General features: G+C 40.7%; 1 protein-coding gene across 11 annotated transcripts in view; it reads right to left on the minus strand.

Moving 5' to 3' along the window:
• Positions 1–518: 518 nt before the first annotated feature.
• The window catches only part of elavl4 (ELAV like neuron-specific RNA binding protein 4), a 73,877-nt gene continuing 50,289 nt past the window's right edge, over positions 519–24,106 (minus strand). For 7 of the 11 annotated variants that reach the window (XM_080195497.1, XM_080195487.1, XM_080195486.1 and 4 more), the window contains 3 exons: positions 17,925–18,150; positions 3,970–4,008; positions 519–2,907 (listed from right to left, as the gene is read on the minus strand). In XM_080195497.1, coding sequence (XP_080051623.1) covers positions 2,580–2,907; positions 3,970–4,008; positions 17,925–18,150 — 593 coding nt within the window. In that variant the 3' untranslated portion in view covers positions 519–2,579. The remainder of the gene's footprint in view (positions 2,908–3,969; positions 4,009–17,924; positions 18,151–24,106) is intronic. The other 4 variants (XM_080195494.1, XM_080195491.1, XM_080195496.1 and 1 more) reach the window with 1 other exon arrangement.

Raw genomic sequence — 24,106 nt, forward strand, 5'->3', positions numbered from 1 at the left:
CTGTTCACTTTGACAGAAATTCTGATGGTACAGGTTGCTGATTTTAATGACACATGGATGAAGTCTGCACCATGCATTATCTGCCCATGTTTCCTGATATTCCAATCAGGAAAGGAGCAGAAATGAGACTTCAAAATTACAGCAACTTCTTCAGTGCATTGATCTGGTGCACTCTGCCAGCCAAAATTCAAATTTGATTCCACTCCTAATGTGTGATATTACTGTAATATGGGCGGAAGGAGAGTGAGGCAACATAGTAGTAAACTTTACATTGTTGGCTAAATCTTCTCTGAAAAGAGTATGGAGGATTCCTTGAAGCTCCCAGCAGGACAGCTGTTATTTAGGTTCAGTTAAGGTAAGGTTATCTACAAATCTAGTGCTGAAACACAATCAATGTGAGAACACAGAAACATGGCATCGAGAACACAAGATTCTGCACACTTCAGTTTATTGTTTGACATTAAAAGTACAAATAATTCAACACAACAGTTTTATGAAAAAAACATTTACAGCTGTTTTCAGAAATAATCTAAATTAGCTATGCTAACATTAAGTCATTCATAATTATTGAAGTGTATATTTTACTGCCTGGTCCTAGAAATATTCCAATTAAACAAACACATTGTAGAGAAAATTTTACATGCCTTCCCCACTAATGCTTAGTAAATGCAGCAAACTCTCCCAGCAATTCAGCTCATTCACAGCAGATGGTAATATATAATCCCTGAACATTGCATGAGGGTTCTGTTAAATTTTAGTCTAGCATTTTTAGTGATAAATTATATGATGCATCCTTACACACTTGCTCACTATAATCCACCTTCAATTTAAAACTATTTCTTTTACATGCAGTTAGTGGGTTTAGCATGGAAAATGCACAAAATAAGCACATTAACCATAACAACGGTACTATTAAGACAACTTTATTGAAAAGGTTAACAAGACAAAAGCAATAGCAAATTTAACTATCAACTATATTATGCATAGCGAGTTACTTTTCTAGTACCCAGGGAAGAGCATGACCTCTTTACTCTTACAAAGCACAACATACTAAAGTTATCAGTGCACTGGACTAAGGAGAGCCCTCCCTCAGCCATTTTGTTCCCGTAGCTCAATTTTCCGCTCTGCGTAATGGAAAATAAAAGCAATTTGTCCATCCCTAAATATGAAAAAAAATATTCACAACCAACATGACAATATATTAAACAATATTTTGTTATTTCTGCACAAGTAAATATTTAGATACCTAAGTTTCACTTAGTATCATCTGGAACCATTGTCCTATTAACAATTAAACCAAGTTCTTACAACTCATAAATAAAAACAAATCAATTTTTATATACAAGACACAAACTTAAGAAACATCTCTCCATAGATAAAATAAACACAAATAACTAACTAGCTAAATTCAGTTTGGCAATATGCATCAGATCAGCAATAAAATAAATAAATGATTGGATGAAACAATGCCAATAGTGTTCTGTTTGCCAAAATGGAATATCAAGGGCTAAAATGGATTCAAAGTCTTCAACAAATTCAACACAAACAAGTAACATCAGTTCAGAAAAAACAAGTTCTTATTTAGAGTACAAGATATGTAATTTCATTAGCACCTACCTACTGCTTCAACTAAGGAAGTTCTGACATTTATTTTAGGAAAAAACAATTCAGCAATTTTAATGATATTGCCCGGCTGTTACTGATGACTTAAAAAAAACTCTAGCAACTAATCTCCTTGCTTTTGGGTTTTGACTGTGGGGAACTGTGTGCCTGGGGAGATCACTCCCGATTATTACTTTATGAAAGATATGAACATCATCTGTTTTTTCCCATCGTTCAAAAATCAATCTATATCCCAATTTAAAACATACATCTTGATCCTAAAAAGTACCAGAACAGTATGAACATGACAAAGTTGTCCTTTATCCCCCATATTCGCCAGTCAAAATACTTTTTTTCAAATCCAGATCCTGTAAAAATTCTCCTTTTTTTATAAAAATAGATCTTTTGAAACCCATTTTCAGCAAAGAGACCATCTCTTTGGCAACATTGTTTAAGTTAAGTCATGTCATCAGGTGTCCCCCCTTTCCCCTTCCCAACCAGGAACTTATTTCATGTTTACATGATAGAAAGTAAAGGGAATAACTAAAACATCTGCAAAAGCACTTCAGCAGATCTGTTTCTTTGAACAGGGAGTGGGGGGACAGGGTGGGGGAGGGTGGCTGTTTTAAGAAATCAATTTTAGGTGTATATTTGAGAAGTTTTCTTTAAAAATGTCAATTTTTTTCTTCATCTTTTAAATGTGAATGGGTGACTTAAAAAGGTCCACCTTCAAAGAAGGTAGAAAAAGTAGCAGGCTGGGTAAAAATTCCTGCATTTTATCTATGTATATTTTGAACAATAACAGCTATGAAAGAACATTCAATGCATCAAATCTTCTAGCATTATAAAATCATTTCCTGCTTCATCACAGGATATCCTATGTTAATACTTAGGCAACACTGGCTTATGAAGTCCATTTTTAGTATAAGCCTTTTAAAGTTCAATTTGTTCTTGAATGTAACACTTATATCTGCACTTCAGGATTTGTGGGTTTTGTTGGTTTTAAATGATACTTGCAGAACTCTATCACCCAAGCGGTATCCATTTAGGCTTGCAATTGCCATGGCTGCCTCATCATAGTTTGTCATGGTGACAAACCCAAATCCCTTGCATTTGTTTGTGCTAAAATCACGAATGACCTTGACATTGTTTACAGCTCCAAATGGTCCAAACAGCTGCCAGAGAACACTTTCATCTGAGTCAGGGGAAAGGTTGTAGACGAAGATGCACCAGCCTGTTCCAGTGTGTCCAGGAATATTCATTCCAACAAGGCTGGTCATGCCGTCAATTGTGATTGGTGAGAATCTGTCAAACAAAGAAAACTGCTACTTCGGATATTTGAGAGATTAGATCAATTCATAATTGATGAATTTTGTATTTTGGATAAATATCTAACATAAAATTTAATAAACTAAGGTTAACATTTACTATAATAAATATATTTCAAAATTTTTAAAGAATATTTTGTTAACCTGTTTGTTACAGCTTATCATGTGCATATTTTTCTGACATGTATCTAAACAGCTCATAATCAGAATTTCATTTTTATGCTTTTCTATTTGAAATATTTTTCAAGAAAATTTGAAAATCAGCAGTCACTCTGAGAATTTTTTTTTCACTTTGTTGGGGCTTCAAATTCAGCTTCTTCCACATACAAAACTTAATACTGAATTTTGTATAATTCATATATATTGCAGAATAATGGCAAATGTGATAAATACAACAGTTTAAACCCGATTTAAAATAAACAATGGTTAATTACTTCTGTCCTGATATTCCTTCCCATTATTTGCATAGTTCTTTGCAAAAATCGGCCTCAGTCTAGCCTTGAAGTAAAATTCAAACTGCATTTGAAGCTCTAATAAATCACAATGTAACTTGGGTTTATGAATAAAGCAGAAAACATTGGGAAATAAACAGAACTGTAAAAATTCCAAACGTTGTGATAAAGGTGCACACAGTTTTCTTTATTCAACTGAAAAGTTTATGAAAAATTTTCAAGTAATATACTTCATTCAGGGTGTACACATGGTAAATTGCTTCTCATTGATCATGAGACATGGAGTCACTGAAGGCATCTTTCCCTTTAAGCTCAATCAGCAGCAATAGCCAATGTACTTGCCCTCCAGCATTTTTGGTACAATATCATTTGTAGCTGTTGCACCTGAATCAACTAAATAGAACAACCTGCAAATTAAAGAAGTGTGTAAACAAAAGAGTTATGGGTCATTTTTTAACAGAACCAAAAGAACTGAAGTCTGAAACAAAAGTCTGACATGCTGGTGAAAGAAATTAAAAAAGTTAGTCAAAATAAATTAACAATCTGTGCCAACATGGACATCTGGCAGTCCGTGGAGTTCTAATTACCTCTTTACGCCATAGGCCATATTAAGCAAATTGTCCAGCCTGAAAAGAGAAGGAGGTCCTTGGGTTAATGTTTCACAGATGGTAACTCATTCAGTGGAACTCCTGCTAAATGGTCCATTTTGAGCAAGAGATCTAGAACTTCCAAAAGATGTAATCTAGTAACTAGTACTTCCCCAGTCAGACTTTCGTTTTGATCTTTTTTAAAATTTTTATACTTCGCATTAATGCAACAAATATTAAGTAGTTCTGTCTACTATACAGTAAGGCACATTTTTCATTAAATGCAGATCCAGTTTTTTATTGATAAATGGTTGGTGTAAAAAGCCTGTACTTTATAATAGCTAAAGGGATGATTTTAATTCTGCCAACCAGATCAGACAGGTAAGAGGACATTTTGATTGTGACAGAGGGCTTACCGTTCCATACTTTACAGCTGCCATTTTAATCACACAGCCGTTGACTGAGGCGCTTGTCTGATGAAAGTGGCATTTTTATGAAGACATGAAAAAGGGTCTTATGATGTAATTAAGGTCCCAAAATCTTTTTAATGCCAAGTCAGGGAAGTCCCACCAGACTTGCAGATAAAACCTGAAAGCTTGCTCTTCCAGAACCTCATAACTGATCTGAAGAGGTGCTTAGATCCAGGTAACTGAATCAGAGGATCTGGGTGTCTTTGTGTTGCTTGGAAATTCCAGTATCCAGTTTGCATCTTTATGATTTTCTTTTTCCCTTACTTAGTAAATTTTATCTCCTTTTCATGGATGTTTCATGAGAATCAACAGTTGGAAGAAGAGAAATAACAGCCGCCATCTCAGCGTCCAGCACGTCCAGTATTGGAGAACTGTTCGTGGGTGGCCATTCACAGCACAAAGGATACATAAGCCAAAAGTAAGTTTCTGGGATTTATCTGGAGTACTGAATCAGCAGATTGCACTTCTCCAAGCAGATTGTCTGTCTGGTGTTCCTGGCCACTGCTTAACCAACGGTGCTCGAAGTCACCACAGCCATTAACTTCTCTGCCATTGGTTCTTTCCCAACTGCTATAGGGGTCTTCCATCAGTTTTCAGTATGCAATTCATGGATTATGCCTTGCACAGAATGAGAAGCTGGGAGTTTGGTAAAGAGGGGAGATGGGTGAAAGAGATTGTCCTTTCTTTTTCTACCCTTTTCAGCCTCCAGTATTTGGTTCTTAGTTCAGTACAGAAGAAGCTATTGGTGAAAACCTGGTAATTCTATTTATAGTAATTAGTTTGTAAAGTTAGGGTATGGCAGGGCTGCTCAGCTGAGTGGAAGCTGCATCTTGTGCATGTGGAGAGTCTTGGATGCACCATATGGATGAAGTGTCACTGCTACAGCAACTTGAGCTCTGTGTTTCAGAATTTAGGAAGAAGTCTCACAAACCAGGTTAAAGTCCAACAAGTTTATATGGTAGTAAAATCCACGAGCTTTCAAAGTGCCGCCCCTTTGTCAGGCAAGTGAGAGTTCTGTTCACAAGTTCTGTTGTGAACAAAACTCCCACTTACCTGACGAAAGGGCAGCGCTCTGAAAGCTAGTGGATTTTGCTACCAAATAAACTGTTGGTTTTTAACCTGGTGTTGTGAGACTTCTCACTGTGTTTACCCCAGTCCAACGCCAGCATCTCCACATCATTTCAGAATTTAAGCAGCAGCTGGAGTCACTACAGTGCATCCGCTAGGCTAAGAATTATGTGGATAGTAGTTAGGGAGGTGGTCACACTGCAAATTAGGACATACAGGCAGAGAAGGAATGGGAGACGTCAGACAGTTGAGGAGAACCAGACAGTTAACACAGGAGTCTCCTGAGTCAATCTCACTTGATAACTAGTTTTCCATTTAGGATACTGGTGAAGGCAATGTGCCCCAGGTGAGTGCAGCAAGAACCACGTCTGTGTTAATTATGGGAAAAGGCAGGTGGTTTTGAGGCCACTGATGTGGCTTCAGAATGCTATACTGCCTCCCCTGTGCCAGGGTCAAGGATGTCACAGCATGGCTGCTGGATTTTTTTCTAGGAGAGGGTGAACAGCCATAGCCTGTTGTCCACAATGACTGAGGTAGAAATAAGGTCCTGAAAGCAAGTTTTAGAGAGTTAGAAAAGAAATTAAAAAGCAAGACTTTAAAAGCAGTAATATCAGGATTACTCTCAGTGTCTCATGCTTATGAGCAGAGGAATAGGAGAATTGGGATTGGGCTATTTTAGATTTAATGTTAGCTGCTGATTTTTTAGTGTCACAAGTAGGCTAACATTAACACTGCATTTAAGTAACTGTGAAAATCCCCTAGTCACCACACTCTGGCACCTGTTCGGGTACACTGAGGGAGAATTTGGCATGGGCAATGCATCTAACCAGCATGCCTTTTGGACTGTGGGACGAAACCGGAGCACCTGGAGGAAACTCACGCAGACAAGGGGAGAACGTGTAGACTTCGCACAGATATTGACCCGAGTCGGGAATCGAACCCAGGTCCTTGGTGCTGAGGCAGCAGTGCTGACAACTGTGCCACCATGCCACCCCCATGTTATGTAATGAGAAAGGGTTAATTAATTATCTTGTTGTAAAGAAGCCTTCAGGAAATAGTGACCACAATATGATCGAATTTTACATTAAGTTTAGAAGTGATATTGTTCGTTCTGAAATTAAGGTCTTAAATCTGAACAAGGGGAACCATTAAGGTTTAAAGGACAATTTGGCTGTGGCGAATTAAGAAAATACATTAAAAAATTTGATGATTGACAAGCAACGTATAGTATTTTAATAAATATTACATGATCTACAACAAACTTATGCTCCTCTAAGACACAAAAATCTAATAGGGATGATGAATCAACTGTGCTAAGAAAATTAAAGATTGCATTAGATCAGCTTACAAAGCTGCCATAAAAAGTGGTAAGCCAAAGATTGAGGACAATTTAGAATTCAGCAAAGGAGGTGCAGGAAATTGATAAAGGGAAAATGAATGCAAACTAGTGAACAACATAAAGCTGGACTGTAGAAGTTTCTTTAGGTATGTGAAAGGAAAGGATTAGCAAGCACAAATAGGGGTCCATTATCGGAGGAGATAGGAAAATTTATAATTAATTAGGAAATGGCAGAAAAATTACTTTGTCCTCATGGAATATGGTAAAGAAAATTTAGCAGAAATACTAGGGAGCAAAGAGCCTTGTGAAAGTGAGGGAATAAATTAGTATTAATAAAAAGGCAATAATCTAAAAAATAATTGGATTTGAGGTTGATAAATCACCTGGACCAGATGAGCTACATCCCAAAGTGTTGAATGGATACATTGGTTGTTATATTTTGAAATTCTATAAACTCTGGAAAGGTACACTGGCTAGAAAGTAGAAAATGTTAAAGAGGGGAGGGAAAAAAAAACTAAAGATCTGTTAGTTTGCTGTCGGTGGTAGGGAAATGTCAGAATCTTAAGGCTGGCAGAAGTATTACCGGAGATGAGGGGGTTAGCTTATGAAGAGAGATTGAATAGATTAGGTCTATACTCATTAGTGTTTAGAAGGCTGAAGGGGCATCTTACAGAGACTTACAAGATAATGAAGGGGCTAGATAGGGTAGAGGTGGAGAGATTCTTCCCGCTTAGAAAGGATAGCAGAACTAGCGGGCACAGCCTCAAAATAAGGGGGGAGGGGCAGACATAGTGTATTTGGATTTCATGAAGGCTTTTGAAAAGGTACCACGCAGGATATGAATAAACAAAAGTGGAGTGCATGGGATCGGAAGTAATATACTGCTATGGATTGAGAATTGGTTGACGGACAGAAAATGGCGAATCGGAACAAGTGGGTCATTCTCAGAATGGTAGTTTATAATTAGTAGAGTACTTCAGGGATCGGTGTTGGATTCACAGATGTTCACAATCTATAGAAATAATATGGATGGAGAGGCAAATAAAATATTTCCAAATTTAATATGGCCAATCAGCCTAACCCGCACATCTTTGGACTGTAGGAGGAAACAAGAACATTTGGAAAAAACACATGCAGACTCAGGGAGAACATGTAAACTCCATGCAAATAGTCACCCGCATCCGGAATTGAGTCTGTGTCTCTGGCACTGTGAGGCAGCAGTGCTGACCACTGTACCACTGTGAGTTTAGAAGAGTGAGAAAGGATCTCATAAAAACTTATGTAATCCTAACAGGGTTAGACAGGGTAGATTGAGAAAGAATGTTCTTGATAGTGATGGAATTCAGAATTAGGGGGATCATAGTTTAAAGTTAAGGGGTAAATCTTTTAGAACTGGAGAAAATTCTTCACCCAGAGAATGGTGAATATGTGGAATTCACTGCCACAAAAAGTAATTGAGGCTAAAATGTTGTCTGATTTCAAGAAGAAATTAGATACAGCTCTTGGGGCTAAGGATTTCAAGGGATATGGGGGGCAAGGGTTCAGGATATTGAATTTGCTGATTAGCCATCATCATAATGAATGGCGGAGCAGGCTCGAAAGGTGGAATAGACAACTCCTGCATATAATTTCTATGTTCACCAGACTAATGGCTTGAATGATGGGACTGCCTTAAGAGAAGAGATTAAGGAAACTAGGCCTGTATTCCCTAGAATTTTGGAGAATGAGCACATTGAAACTTGCAAAATTCTTATAGTGCATGACAGGGCAGATGTAGATATGTTGTTTCCCATGGCTGATGAGTCTAGAACCAGGAGACACTATCTCAAAACAAGGGGGAAGCCATTTAGGACTGAGATGAGGGGAGTGGTGAATTTTTGGAATTCTTTATTCCAGAGGGCTGTGGAAGCTCAATCACTAAGCATGTTCAAGGCAAAAATCACTAGACTTCTGGATACTAATGACATCCAGGGATATGGGGATAGTGGGGGAAAATAGCGTAGTGGCAGATGATCAGCCATGATCTATTTGAATAGTGGAGCAGGCTTGACGGGCTGAATGCCTACTCTGACTCAAAAAGGTCCCCAGTGTCGGTACACAACACAAGTGACTTCAGAGATTTGCAGCAGTGGCTGGTTCTCTTTATTTCAAGTATGTTATTGCCTAGGTCCATGTAGCATCAGCCAGCAGCTTTCTTGAATAGGAAAGGTAACTACTCCATTAATACATAGCTGGTCTCTGACCACAGAAACAAGTTCCCATATGCAGCTGTCATAACATTTTTATCCCTTGAAATTCAACACTCCCAATATTTGACCCTTTCACCAATTAACATCACAGGTGCTTGCGGACCAAGGTTACACCCTATAAAACTTGCTCATGACACCAATCTGTTACCTCACTATACTTAAGTATCAAAGGTTTGATCAAAATGAGATCATCTGGATGATTACCAAGCAGACAGCAGGGCTACCGAAACATAGAATTAGGAGTCTGAACAAATTTGGGGCTCATCGCCACTATGTCCCCCAAAAGATTTTCTCATATCGTGGTTGTAAGCTGCATGGTGCTCTATAGAAAAGTTGCATTTGAAGGAAGCAGATCAAAAGCAGCATTCCACTTTTCACAAAGATCAGGATGGAGGCAAGGGACTTTAACAAGGAGGACATTACCCTGCAGCATGAGACTCAAGAGATCAGTTAATTGCTGTGATACTGGTTTATCTGCTCATTTTCCTGTCTTAAAAATGTACACAAAGTCTTATTGCATTACCAGTTATCCTTCCCTCTGTTAGTCCTGTATTATCATTCAACAAACTTCCAAATTGGTCACAAATGAGCCCCACATATGAAAAGTCATCTGGGTTTCAAGCTAGTGATGTCATAGGCATCTGCCCTCTGCCCTTGTTAAAAATGTTTTAACATCAAATATAATTGTGTAACATTTGTGATTCATTTGCCATGTTTAAATTTGATGTCATTGTGAATCACTAGGGGCTGGGGATTACAATAAATGGGGTAGTTCTCTTAGTTCAATAACTCACAGTCGTCTAGATACAATATAAAGGTGAATATTTATTTACTGGTCTTCAGATACTCATCAAAACAAAGAAAGGGAAATAAATACCCAATTCTATTTGAGCCTAATTTTACATAGTTTTGCCCACTGTAACTTCTTCCCTCTCCAAGGCAGCCCGCTCTCTCCTCGCTCTACAAGTGGGCTTCTTTTTTTTTCCTATCAGGGTTCAGTACTCTGTTTCTCTGGTGTGATAAAGCTGCACAGCTGATCCTCAATGCACCAATTCCTCATCAATCTGCCACATGACTTCCTGTGGCTATCTTAGTAGGGAATGCTCTTATCCAGGAACTGGAGATATATTGAGGGAAATACTGTCCTTGCAGCACACAGCCCTGGTGACACTACATCATAAACAGGTTATTGTGTGTAGCTTATTTATTATAGCTATGACATTTTTATGTTGAAATATTTTATAATGCAAGGCCTTGAATCAAAGGAAACCTTCAATTTTTTAACTTCCAGTTTGAACTATAGCACATTGTATACAATCTCCTTAGTTAGTATCTTGGTAATAAAATTCTAATTGTATCAATTTAAGTCTTAAGTAAAACAACTGAATTTATTTTTAAGTTACGTAATATAGCTATAAGCAGAATGAATAAGAGTTGTAGAATAGGAACTCTATTCCACGTGAGGCATGGCTATGTTGCTTGAATTTGTTGCTTCTGGGGGTTGTTAAATCAATCACTTGTGGAATATGAAGTGTGATTGAGGGTTTTCAGTGACAACAAATGCTTGCATTTATACATTCCCTCTAACATAAACATTTTGAGGCATTTCATGGAGCGGTAAACAGGCAAAAATAAATGTTAAGCCAAAGAAGGAACTACTAGGAGGGATGACCAAAGGTAAGGATGAGAGGAGATATTCAGATTGTGTGGCATAGTGACTTAAGACCTAGGCTCAATTGGAGAAAGTGCACACAAAAGGCTAGAGTTTGAGGAATAAATGAGGATATGATTAATGGGGTGGAGGATGATGGCTTGGTGGTAATATCACTGATTAATACTATTGGGGCATCAGTTCAAATCCACCATGGCAGCCGATGGAATTTAAATCCATTTACTAAAGCTACAATTTAAAAAAAAATTACATTCAATAATTGTGACCTTGAAACCATTGTAGTAAAAATCCATCTGGTTCAATAATGTCCTTTAGGGAAGGAAATCTGCTGACTTTACCTGGTCTGGTCTATATGTGAGTCCAGACATATGGCAATGTGGTTTACACTGAAATAAATGATCAAATAACCTTCTATTTGCTGCCAAGTCTGAAAGGAATTAAATTGGCATCGACCTTGGCACTGAAAACGATAATGGAAAATTCAGCCCTCTCGGGACACACCTACCTGAGGTGGAGGCACCGTTATATACAATCATGAGGGAATTGCCTTCCATTCCAACTCTGTATTGACTCTGGACCCCATGAGTCTCATTGCATCAGGTCAAACATGGGAAAGGAAACCTTCTGTTGATTACCACTTTCCACTCCCCTCAGCAGGTGAATCAGTACTGCTCCATATTGCACATCAATTTTGGAGAGCAGAGAAGGTACTCTGCTGGGGTGGGTGGAGGAATCTTACTGTCACCAATTGATCTGTTGCAAATGCATTTGTTCAAGACAATGTTGGTAGGAATAACCAAACCAAAGCCCTTGCAGAGACAAAGTTCCACTTCCACATCAAGGATACTCTCCATTGTGTTATGTTGCACTGCCACCATGCTAAAAGAATCATAGAATCCCTACAGTGCAGAAGGAGGCCATTCAGCCCATCAAGTCTGCACCGACCACAATCTCATCCAGGCCCTATTCCCGTGACCCCACATATTTACCCTGCTAATCAGTCCCCTGACATTAGGGTCAATTTAGCATAGCCATCAACTGAACCCACACATCTTCGGACTGTGGGAGGAAACCAGAAGAAACCCGTGCAGACACGGGGGGAATGTGCAAACTCCAAAAAGACAGTGGCCGTCCCTTGTGCTGTGAGGTAGCAGTGCTAACCATTGTGCCGCCAATGAAAGAGATAGATTTTTTCTATCAAGATTTTGCAGTTCGAAAGTGAGCATCCAGGAGGCACTACGGGCCAATAGTTGCACCATAATTGTATTCATCCACAATCTATGGTCGTGAGTGAATGACTGTTGACATGTATCACTCACGAATGGATGTGTGAGATCTGTGAAGAGAGTTGACGTTTGAGTACATGATGCCACGCTGAGAATATGATAGTGGACGAAGCTGAGAAAGCTCTCAGCTGCAGTGGATGAGATCATTCATCTGTTTCCTGCACTACGTGGTGTTTCTGGCGCAGTTACCTCATGTTGACCTCTTGGGAAATGGCCTCCCAGGCCAGACAGGTGAGATTGGTGTGCTTCCTGGAGCCATGCCTTGAGCAGAGAACACGCCTCTGCACTCAAATTTCTTGAATCGAGACATTTCGAGGACATGGTGGTTGAATTGGGGTGCAGACTTCTTCTTGGGGTGCTTGTCTATTGCATCTGGTTTCCAGACAATCTGCGTGACCTTGTGAAGACAGGAGGCCCGATTTTACCATTACATCATGAAAACTTGGTAAAGTCGGGTGTGAGGCCAATAATGCGATCTGTGCCCACGTCTGCGCAGATGCCCACTTTACCAAAACCCGAAAATGGCTGTGATTCAAATCATGCCTGAATAGGCGCAACAGCAATTTAAATGCATTTGCATGCATTTAAATTGAATTAATAGGCTGTCCATCCAACTTTACCAGCACTTCTCCCTTTACCATTGCGTCGCAAATTCAGATTCGGCGCGAAACAGACACGCTCAACAAAGGTCTGTTTCGGGCACTCCACCTTCTGAAGAGGTAAGGTCACAGCTTCCAACAGCTCTCTAACTCAGGACGGTGGGGGGGGCGGGGGGGGTGCAGAAACAGATCATTCTCTGGTGGTGGAGGGGGAGGAGGAGGATGGCCTGATCATTCTCTGGTTGGGGGAAGGGAGGAGGATCAGACATATCTCTGGTTGGGGAGGTGGGGGGGGGGGGCAGAGAGAGGCCAGATCATTCAAATTTTCAAATCTTTTCTCACTGTGCATGCGCACTTCAAAACTCCTATCTGCCGCGTTTTGAGTGGGATAAGCCCCGTCCACAGCCCAATTCAGACTCATGATTTTTTTTCCAGACTACGTGAATATGGGGGCGTCTGAAAACAGGTTTCCAAGTTGGATCTGAATTGTGCCCAGATTCGGCACTTAAAATGAAAATGGTAAAATCAGGCCCAGGTAGGCTGGAGGGACTGACCTGAGTATGTTAGACTGGAGTTTACATGTGGCTCCTCGACTTCAGAACCTGCTAGTTGATGGTGGGTAGGACGAATCAGCTAGCTCCTGACCTGTCAGATGATTCAGGCAAATGTTCAAGTGTGCATGATTAATGAGACTCAAGTTGCTGAATTGGGTGTGAGTGCACACCATTCTGACCAGCTGGAACAGTGCCATTGGAACTGTGTGCCTCCGCATTTAGAAAAATATTTAAAAATTCCACCCTCTGTTTCCTGTCATTCAGCCAACTTTGTATCCATGCAGCCACTGTCCCTTTTAATCTGTGGGCTTTAATTTTGTAGACAATCGTGTTATATGGTAGTTTATCAAATGTCTTTTGAAAGTCCACGTGCGCAATATCAAATGTATTATCCACATCAACCCTCTCTGTTATCTTATTAAAAACGTAATTAAGTTAGTTAAACATGATTTGCCATTTGTAAATCCATGCAGGATGAGATAATTCATTAACTAATCCACAAATGTCCAAATGATTGTTAATTTTGTTCCAAGTTATTGTTTTTAAAAAGTTTCCCAACACTGAGGTTAAACTAACTTGCTTGTAGTTACAGAGTTGATCTTGCATTCTTGTTCACAGAAAGGTGTAACATTTGCAAATCACCAATCCTCTGGCACTATCCTTGTGTCTAAGAAAGATCTGAAGATCATGGCCAGTGCCTCCAAAATTTCCTCCTTACTTGCCCACCCCCATTATTCTCAGATGCATCTGATTCAGTGCTGGTGACCTATCAGCCACTTTCTAGCTGGCTGATAAAGTGCAGCCGCTTTATCAATTATTAGCCCATCCAATGTTGCTACTACCTTCTCTGACTTGGGGAACATCTTCTTTGGTAAAAACAGATGCAAAGTACTCATTTATTACTTCTGCCTCTGGTTCGATGTGTAAATTCCTCTTCTTGGTCCCTGATTGGGCCTGTGCTCCTTTTACTATTTATATACCTGTAGAAGGCTTTAGGATTCCTTTCTACGGTAGCACTCTGGCTCTTCTGATCCTTTCTCTTTGCTTTTCCTATTTCTTTTTTTGCTTTCACCCTGAAATTTCCACATTCAGCTTGGTTCTCACTTATATTATCAATCTCACATCTGTCATATGAATCCTTTTCTGTGTGTCATATCACTCCCTTTCATCATGCAGAGATCTCTCAATCTGTTTGTTCTACAATTCCTCCTTCTGGGAATGTACCTTGATTGTATCGAAACTAATTGTTGTTACCTAAGAGCCATGTCGAATGGTCTTCCAAACTATCCAATCATTGCAACAATGGTTGTTGTTGAGTTCTGATTAAGTGAATCTTCAATGTTGTGTGGTCTAGTCCACCATAGACATCCGTATAGAGTGAGATATTGACATGAATGGTCCTGTTGTCTTGGTAAGAATTGTTTGTACTGACCACATTTAATTAGGGAAAAGGGAAGCATGAGGTGGTTTCTCACTGACTTCCTCACATGTGTTTGAAGGGGACAGAAATGCCCTTCTTAGGTAATCCTCTATTGCAGCAATTTGCTGTGTCTTCAGAGATCTTAGCTTCGCTGCCTACACTGCCATAGAATCCAAACTACGTGATCTTTAAAGGCAGCCTATTGTTTTCTAGCGTTTCACTTGCCAATCTTTGAAGTCAATTTACCTGAGACAAATCCATTCTCACTCCATTGAAGTTGCCCCCCCCCAATTATTTTTACACTTTATTGTTCCTTGTCCTTTTCCATAACCAACCTAAATCTTTTGATACAACGATTGCTGTCCTCTAACTGTTCCTATACTAACAATTGATTCACTTGATCCATCTTATTTCCCTTTGTTTCTTGTTGGACTGTAACAACAGATCTAAAACATTACCCCTGGACACAATTCATAAATTATTGCCTCTTTTTCCCCTTATACTATGACTATCCCTCTGGATATTGGCATAAGTAAAGTGACCAATAATAGCTGCACCATAATTCTTACATCTCTGTATTTTTCTTGTAAATTTGTTCCTCTTCCCCATAAGTTGACAGCCCGATAGAATGCACCCAGTTGTGGAACGGTGCCTCTTTTATTTCTTAGCTGTTCTTAGAACAAATAGATTCAGTCTTAGATCCCTCGAAGAAATTCTCCTTTTCCAGCAGTGTAACATTCTCGTTAATGAACATTACCGCCCTTCTTCCTTTCTTTCCTTCCCTACATTTCCTGAATACCTTATAGCCAGAAATACTTAGTATCTAAACTTGCCTGCGCAAAGATGTTTTGGCCTTGGAGGGAGTGCAGAGGAGGTTTACTAGGCTGATACCGGAGTTGAGGGGGTTGAGCTATGAGGAGAGGCTGAATAAACTGGGCTTGTACTCGTTAGAGTTTAGAAGAATGAGGGGAGATCTCATTGAGACGTATAAGATGATGAATGGGATGGATAGGATAGAGGTGGAGAGACTCTTCCCACTCAAAAAAGACAGTAGGACTAGGGGGCACAGCCTCAAGATAAAGGGGGGGCGGTTTAGAACAGAGTTGAGGAGGAACTTCTTCACTGAAAGGGTGGTGAATCTCTGGAATTCTCTGCCCGTTGAAGTGGTGGAGGCTGCCTCGTTAAATATTTTTAAGACGCGGGTTGATGGGTTTTTGATAAGAGAGGGGATTAGGGGTTATGGGGAGAGGGCGGGAAAGTGGAACTGAGCCACGACAGATCAGCCATGATCTTATTGAATGGCGGGGCAGGCTCGAAGGGCTAGATGGCCTACTCCTGCTCCTATTTCTTATGTTCTTATGTTTTTCTGACCCAGATCTCTGTTATCACTTTGACATCATCTTCCATGTGGCTATCTGCGCCAGTAGCTCACCAATCTTATCACACTCTTGTATGTTCACATACATACACAGTGAACCTAATTTAAACCACACTACATTCTCTCTTACTCTGACCCTGTCTAATAACTTACTATTTCTTGATTTAGTGCTATTTCTCTTCCTCAGCTTTTTGTGTCTTGCTTTGCCTCAATAATGTTACATCGTGGTTTCCATACCCCTGCCAAGTTTAAACTTCCCCAAAAGCAATGGTAAATCACCTTGCAAGGACATTGGTCCCGACTCTGTTCCGGTGGACCAAAAGACAATATGAGTTTCAGTGGAAGATGAACTGAGAGAGAAGTGGATCCAGGTGATCTTACTGAATTGGAAGTCGACAGTCGATATAGAGTATATGGGGTCTAAACTCAATTCATGGTTGAACAGGACGCTAAGTCTAGTTCTTGTCTTGTCTTTCATCCAGCCTCGTTTCAAAGGTTGGCTACAGAATGAACAACTATTCTCCATTGATTCCTATTTTCTGCTGCCCTCATTGCTTGTCCCATAGAGAGGCCAGGTCACATTCTGATAGCCATCGATGTCATCTTGGGTTTTTCCTCATAGCTGCAGCTGATGGATGGAATCTTCTCAGTCCCACGTGGCATAGGCTTCAAGGTGGGATTGGGAGAAATTTCAGAGAAATATGCATTGTGAATCAAGCACATTTCCATTTTTAGATGAATTTCCTGGAGATGGGTGGTATCGGCAGAATCTACTTCCAACCTGACAGCAATGGGCAGACAATCTGCATAATGAAGTCCCAATTATGGACAGATTGGGCACCCAGCCAAGATCTTCCATGTGGCAGATGAAGCCCCCTCCCACTCTGAGGAACAAGCCTGGATGTGATTTTACAGCAGTTGACCTGGGAAAATACACAATGCCTTCTTTTCTAACCACCAGCGGAGCTGCGGCCATTATTTGGCCATAACTATAGCCACTAGCCATCCTGTGGAGGGATTTCCATCTACAGGGGTGGCTTCACACCGTAGGCCACCATTTGTGAGTTCTACTGTATTTAAGGGCACCCTTTTATTCTCCTTCCAAAAGTGGCAGCATCATGACACTGGGGTTCCCGTTCTTCCAAGGTTGCAGGCCCTCTTAATGGCCCTGCATCCTCCGAGACCTGACTACACCCTTAATTGGATAGTTGGGGTGAGGAGGGGCCTCTTAACTTGCTGCCTCCAGGAAAATCTTGCAGATTGACACCCTGATTGTCAGACTAGGTTTGGAACCTGGAAATGATCCTCACTCATGCTCATTGTCTAAAAGCAGAAGGTTCCACTCAGTGTCACCATAGAGAGGCCCACGGACAGATTCTTGCAGGATTTTAAAGGTAACAATGTGGAGGGAAGCCATTGCTGGAGATGCTCTGGCTACAATCCAGTAAAACAACGAGATGAGTCAAAAAGCCAATACAAAAGCTAAGTCTTTGCCTCCTGAATTGAAGATGTTTACATTCAGTGTTCTGAACTTTGATTTCCTACTTTAAACTTGTATGATGTTGTATCCTTTTTCTTTACATTTCCACCTTCGCAATTTCAGACTGGTGTGCCTAAAGTACCACTTTCTGGTAAAAGTACACATTTTACTTAACCTTTTATGAGAATTATGAACCAAGATAAAGGCTATTATAAAACTGTTGTTTATACTAGAAGCCATATCATAGTAGGAAGCTCAAATTCGATTGTAAATATTTCAGTTTCATATTTCACACAATCAATTTTACTTGGAAATGATGATTAAATGAACAAAAATGGCACTAACGTGAATGATTCAGTTTTAGACGTTAATTTTATTTGTAAAACATTCTATAAGATACCTAAATGTTGCTGAGATTAAGATATGTACTTTGTTATTACCTGAACCTCTGAGCCTGGTGATGCAGTGGCCCAGGATATCGTCTGCTCGGTGACTGGTACAACTGTGAAAGCAATGCTTGGCTTGTTTTCTGACTGGGATTATTGGCAAATTTCACAGTAATTGGTTCTGTAGCACTGGAAGGTTTCTGTCCATTCAGTCCCTTGATTGCTTCCTCTGCTTCTATCCTTTTATCAAAACGAATAAATCCAACTCCTCTGGACACACCTGAAAGACAGTTGAGAAGAAAAGATCATTCCCTTTTTTACCTGTTTCTAATATTGAAATGAATGTGTGCCCTTTGCACTTTGTTTTTTCATAATTTATTTTTGGCATGTGGGCATCGCTGACTAGGCCAGTATTTATCCCTGCTTGTCCTTGAGAAGGTGTTGGTGAGCTGTTGTCTTGAACCACTGCAGTCCATGTGGTACAGGTAAACCCACAGATCTGTTAGGGAGGGAGTTCCAGGATTTTGACCCTGTGACAGTGAAGAGCCAATGATGTATTTGGGACAATAAGTAGTTTGGAGAAGAACTTTCAGGTTGTGCTATTCCAGATGCAAAAAAAAGAAAAACAGCCATTTCTTGTTTGGTTCTTCTGACAGGAACCAGAAACTAGCACTATAATTGCTGTCTAATTGATCTCAGGAGCTTGACAGAAGCCATAATTTCCTCAATATGCTTGAACATTAAAGGGACAGAACAGGTTAAACAGTTTCATTGATGAATAATATACCATGGAGGAAAGTTGGAGCTTTGGCTCTATGCTAACAAATGAGAGTTCTAGACATTAAATGGGAAAAAAAAATCACACAGCAATGAGGCAATGCAGACTACATCAGTTTCCTGGAGGCTCTGCACAGTATTTCTCATTAACAGGATTGAAGAAAACAGGGCGTGCCATTTTAAATGGTGCTTGCGAGCAGATTTATTCCCCTCAATCTCTTTGCCAAGATTTATCACATGCCATCACATACATTTCTCTTACTCCTGGTTTATATTAGGTTCATTTATTCAACATTCAAAAGACCTACTTGTCCTGAGGTATCATAGGTGAAAACTTTACAGCAAAGAATCAGGACTTATCTTACGTATACTGGAGATATACAGAGCTGAAGTTTTCTAGCCCTGTGGTGGGAGGCCTGGAAGTGGGCCGCAAATTAACATTCTTAGAGCTCAATTATGGATGATTTTTGAAGCCTTGCTGGCATGCACATATGGAGTGGCCGGCGTTGGACTGGGGTAAACACAGTAAAGAACAGCATTGCAAAAGCTTGTGGCGTTTACTATCAAATAAACCTGTTGAACTTTAACCTGGTGTTGTGAGACTTCTTAATGCACATATGGAGCCAGCTTAGTGCCAAAGGTTTAATGCCCCAATGCCAGGACCATGGGTAGGAAAGGTCCCACAGCCTAAATAATTCCACCAGAGAAGTTTCTCTTCTGCTCGGAGAGTCCTATCAGCTTTGGCTCTCACCAACTTTTATTCATATCCACGTCTCCAATGGTGCTGCCTCGTGACCTCCCTCAGTAGCATCCACCCCACTGCGTGGATGAGGCATGCTGCAGAGGATACAGAATTGCTGGCTGTCTCTGAGCAGCAGAGGTAGCACACCTGAGCAATGTTGTCAATAAAACAGCGAGCGAAGAGTAGCTAATTAGGAAGGTGCCTCCCGGATGATTGTGTCACCAGTCTCACTACCGGCATGTGTGGACTCAGGATCCCATTGGTCCCAACGTCAGGGTCCTGCAGCCTACAGGAAAATCCGGCCTCTAGTTGTTAAACAGATAGATGTATCCAATAGAAGCTGAGAGCTTACAGACGAGATCTGAACCTATCTTGTATAATAAGACAATGCCAGATTTGCTGGTGGATGCCTTATTGATAAACCAGCTGTTTCAGCAAATGCAGATAAAACTCTTCTTTTAAGCCGCAAAATGAAATTTTTAACACAAGATTTAATCCAAATACACTTTCTTCCAACATAACCTCCAACATCTCCCCTCTTGAACTGGAAAAGTGTTCAAAATTAACATACTGTAATTTGTTAACATCATGGGATGAATTTTCAGGTCTTGGTGGGGATGGGAACAAGGTGGATGGTGGTCAAAAATATCAGTTTTCTGATGCCATTCCTGGCACCAGCCAATTTTTGCCAGACAGAGAGAGTATGGCCCTGTGATCCAGCACGATCCAATATGAGTACCAATTAGAATTGCTAAAGAGCTTGCAAAGGATAATTTTAATTTTGCAGACGCACAATCGCTGCATATGCTGTCTGGAGCACACTAGCTGAATAAGGGCCCACAAAGCGGGAAGCTAGTCATTGCTGCTCCAGGGTATTAGCTGGGCCCCGTGAAAGGGCTGACAAAGCAGAGGGGACTTAGCCATTCAGAGACAGATGCCAGTGGCTCATCGTAGTGGGGCAGGGCGAGTGAGCAGTAAGCATTCCAGGGGGTTATCATCCTCAAGGCATCACAGGGCACATGAAAAGTGGGGCAAGACTGCCGAAGGCATCTGGGGTGAAAAGGGCACTTGAGCATAAGGGGTTTACTTAAGTTGTTTTTCCTTGACCCCGTCAGTTTGAGTTATCATAAAAATAACCAGCATTATCCATGATCTATGTTATACCATCAATCCCTTGTTCAGTCCAAGTTAAATCTTGTCAGTTAATTTACACATTACACCCAGAGATGCCTTACCAACCAATAAATGATGTACAATATTCCTTTTAAATTATTTATTTTAGTTTTCTCAATAAATCAATATGTTTACCATATCTATTAAATCTCTCCTCCACCTCTTTGAAATATTACCCATGTTGTTGAGTTAATGTTTAATTGACTCAGCTATTTCCTTCTGCGTATTTGTTTGGTACATTCCTAATACTTCATACAGGTCACCCTATAAGTTCTGAGGAGGGAATTGTTAGGAATGCGAGCAGGAAAGACAATTTAAAAGATCCTTTTATGTTAAAGGCACTATTTTGTAACAGATAGCTTTATAAGTTTTGACTAACAACAACATTCTGGAAAATGTCCAGACTCAGTTTTGACATTCAAGCTCTCTATGATTGGTACAGATAGATTCACAATGATTATACCTGTCCTCATGTAGTCTGAACATTCTCGTGAATAAGTTTATCTTAAAGCTATCATAAAGATTGATAAGTAACATCATGAAACTTGGCACCACAGAAGTTTATACCACTTTGTAATTTTGAGCTGATGTATGTTAGTGTAAGCCAATTGTAAATGTCATAGAATACACATCATGATGTCCAAAATCAGTTTGGACATTAAGCCTAGTCTTATAGATTAAGCCTTAGCTTTATGGGTTATTACCTATTAGTAATTATTATAGTTATTATACCATCCTGTAGATAAGCCCAGATCAGTATTATTAAGACTAGCATAATGCAATGATTTAAAGACATTAGGCTGAGGATAAAATGGGACCACTGACAACCCACAGACTAATCATGCTGGAACTAAGTTCAACAACCTTAACATCCAGTCCCATTTAGCCTTCCCTTCACTGCCTGGGTTGTCAGTATCATTTCCTCAAATTAACTTACTACTGAAAACTGCAATAGAATTTCCACTCCTGCACTGAGACAACAACACCAAGTTTGTTGCTATAGCAGTAATTGACATTCATTTTAGTAGTTTAAAACTTCAACTGTGTTTCAGACTGTGAACCAGATGAGATATGCTGGTGTTGAAAAAGTCTTAAACAAAATGGCAGGTTTTATCAGTGCTATAAATTCTTCAAAATGCTTGCTGTTGTTCGTCCATTGTTGTCGATGAGGACCTTGACACCATTAGTCATTTTGGGGCTGGATGTGATATGTCCGAAGATGACTGATCAGGCCAATTTGGGCATGGAATGTCCTGGCACATATTGGGCAGACTTGTGTAGGCACTGTAGTTGTTGCGCTGGTGGCTCTGGACTTGCGCAGCTCAGGCTTAAGTTGTGCTTCAGCATTGCACTTTGCTTCATAAGCTTGACAGCACTTGATGATGAGGCAGCGCCAGGTAGGGCGGTTTTGCGACAGCATTTCCCTGGTGGTCGTGTCTATGTCAAGCAACTTCAGGGAGACCTTGAATGTGTCTTTGTAACGTTTCTTCTGTCCTCCATGCGAGCATCTTCCAGCAAGGAGTTCCCCAAAAAGGAGCTGCATACGGATGACATGACCTGTCCACCAGGTCTGTGCTCTCATCAGCAGTGTGTGGACTGATGGTAGACTTGCTCTAGAGAGAACTTCAATGTCTGGTACTCTGTCTTGCCATCTGATGTGTAATATTCTGCAAAGACAAGTCATGTGGAAATGATTGAGCCGTCTTGCATGCCTTCGATACACAGTCCACGTTTCAAAGGCATACAGGAGGGTAGTGAATACCATGACATTGTAGACCTTCAGTTTTGTTGCTGGGCTGATTCCTTGACATTCCCATACACTGGAGCGCAGTCTACTGAAAGGAGAACTTGCCTTTGCTATTCTGCAGTTAATTTCTGTATCAATAGTCACTGCTTGGGAGAGGGTGCTGCCAAGATAAGTGAACTGGTCCACTGCCTGTAGTTTCTGCCCTTTGATTGTGATTATGGATTCTGTGTACGGTGCATGAGGAGCAGGCTAGCGCATGACTTTGGTCTTTATAATGTTGATGGTGAGTCCAAAGTTGTCACAAGCTGTGGAAAATTTGTCCATTCTGACTTAAATCTCTGGCTCTGAGCCAGTATACAGGGCGCAGTCATCAGCAAAGAGGAAGTCTCTCAGAACAGTCTCCTTCACTTTGGTAATAGCTTGAAGTCTCCTCAGATTGAAGAGCTTCCCTTCCACTCTGTACTTGAGGCTGATTCCAGCAACACTGTCCTGGAAGGCATCATTCAGCACGGCAGTAAACATCATGCTGAACAGTGTGTGTGTGAGCACATAGCCCTGTTTGACGCCATTGGTGACTGGGAATGCCTTAGAGGATTCTCTGCCATGCAGTACTCTGCCATCATGGAACTGACGTACCATCTGAATGAATTTTTTGGGTGGGGAGGGTTGGCGGGGGGGGGGGGGGGGGGGGGGGGGGGGCAGCTGAACTTTGACATGATCCTCCACAGGCCTTTTTGGCTGACAGTGTCGAAGGCTTTCACGAGGTCAACAAAGGTTGTGGAGAGCTGACAATTCTGCTCCTGACACTTCTCCTGAAGTTGGCGCGTGGCAAAAATCATGTCAATAGTCCCAAAACCTTTGCGGAAGACACACTGTGACTCTGGAAGCAGGCCCAGCTCCAGATGAGTGACCACTCAATTTAGCAGGACTCTTGCAAGGGTTTTTCCTGCAATGGAGAGCAGCAAGATTCCTTGGTGGTTGTTGCATACTTGCCGATTGCCCTTCCTCTTGTAGAGGTGTATGATGAAAGCATCTGTAAGTTCCTGAGGAATGGATCCTTGCTTCCAAAAGGACTGTAACAACTCGGTGAGTTTCTCGATAAGTACAGGACCAGCAGCTTTGTAGATCTCCGTGGGTATGGCATCTGCCCGTGGGACTTTGCCACTGGATAGCTGGCTGACAGCTTTCGTGGCTTCGGCTAGTACCAGTGGGTCATCCACGGGGCTGTTGATATCAACCTGGGGATTCCTGCCTATTGCCTCATCGTTAATAGATGGCGGTTGGTTGAGGATGGCTTCAAAGTGTTCAGCCCATCTCTGCGGGATCTGAGCCTTCTCTGCAATGAGAGTTGTACCATCTGTACTCAGGAGGGGGGAACTCCCGAGAGATTGAGGTCCATAGAGAGCGTTGAGGGCTTCATAGAATCGTTTCAAATTGTTTCTGTCAGCATTTCCCTGTATTTCATCTGCCTTGGTGCTCAGCCAGGCATCCTGCATTTCATCCATTTTATTCTAGACTGCCTTGCGAGCACTGGTAAAGGCGTTTTTAACACCAAAGTAAATAGCCATTTATTATCATCACCACGCCCACGTTTGGAGCAAACTATCTGAAATGTTACATTGCTGGTTCTAAAACATCAAATATTCCAAAAATCTATTTTGACCTCCAAATCTTGGTCAAGTTGTTTCACCAGAAATCACATATTGATATGATTTATAATGTCACAGATTCTCATAATTCTATCGAAACTTTGGAATTCTATTTCACTTAATGCTAAGAAATAGTACTATGCCAACT

This window comes from Carcharhinus amblyrhynchos, chromosome 9 (genome assembly GCF_965287045.1).
Source record: "Carcharhinus amblyrhynchos chromosome 9, sCarAmb.v2.hapA, whole genome shotgun sequence".
In the NCBI taxonomy this organism is placed as follows: domain Eukaryota; kingdom Metazoa; phylum Chordata; class Chondrichthyes; order Carcharhiniformes; family Carcharhinidae; genus Carcharhinus; species Carcharhinus amblyrhynchos.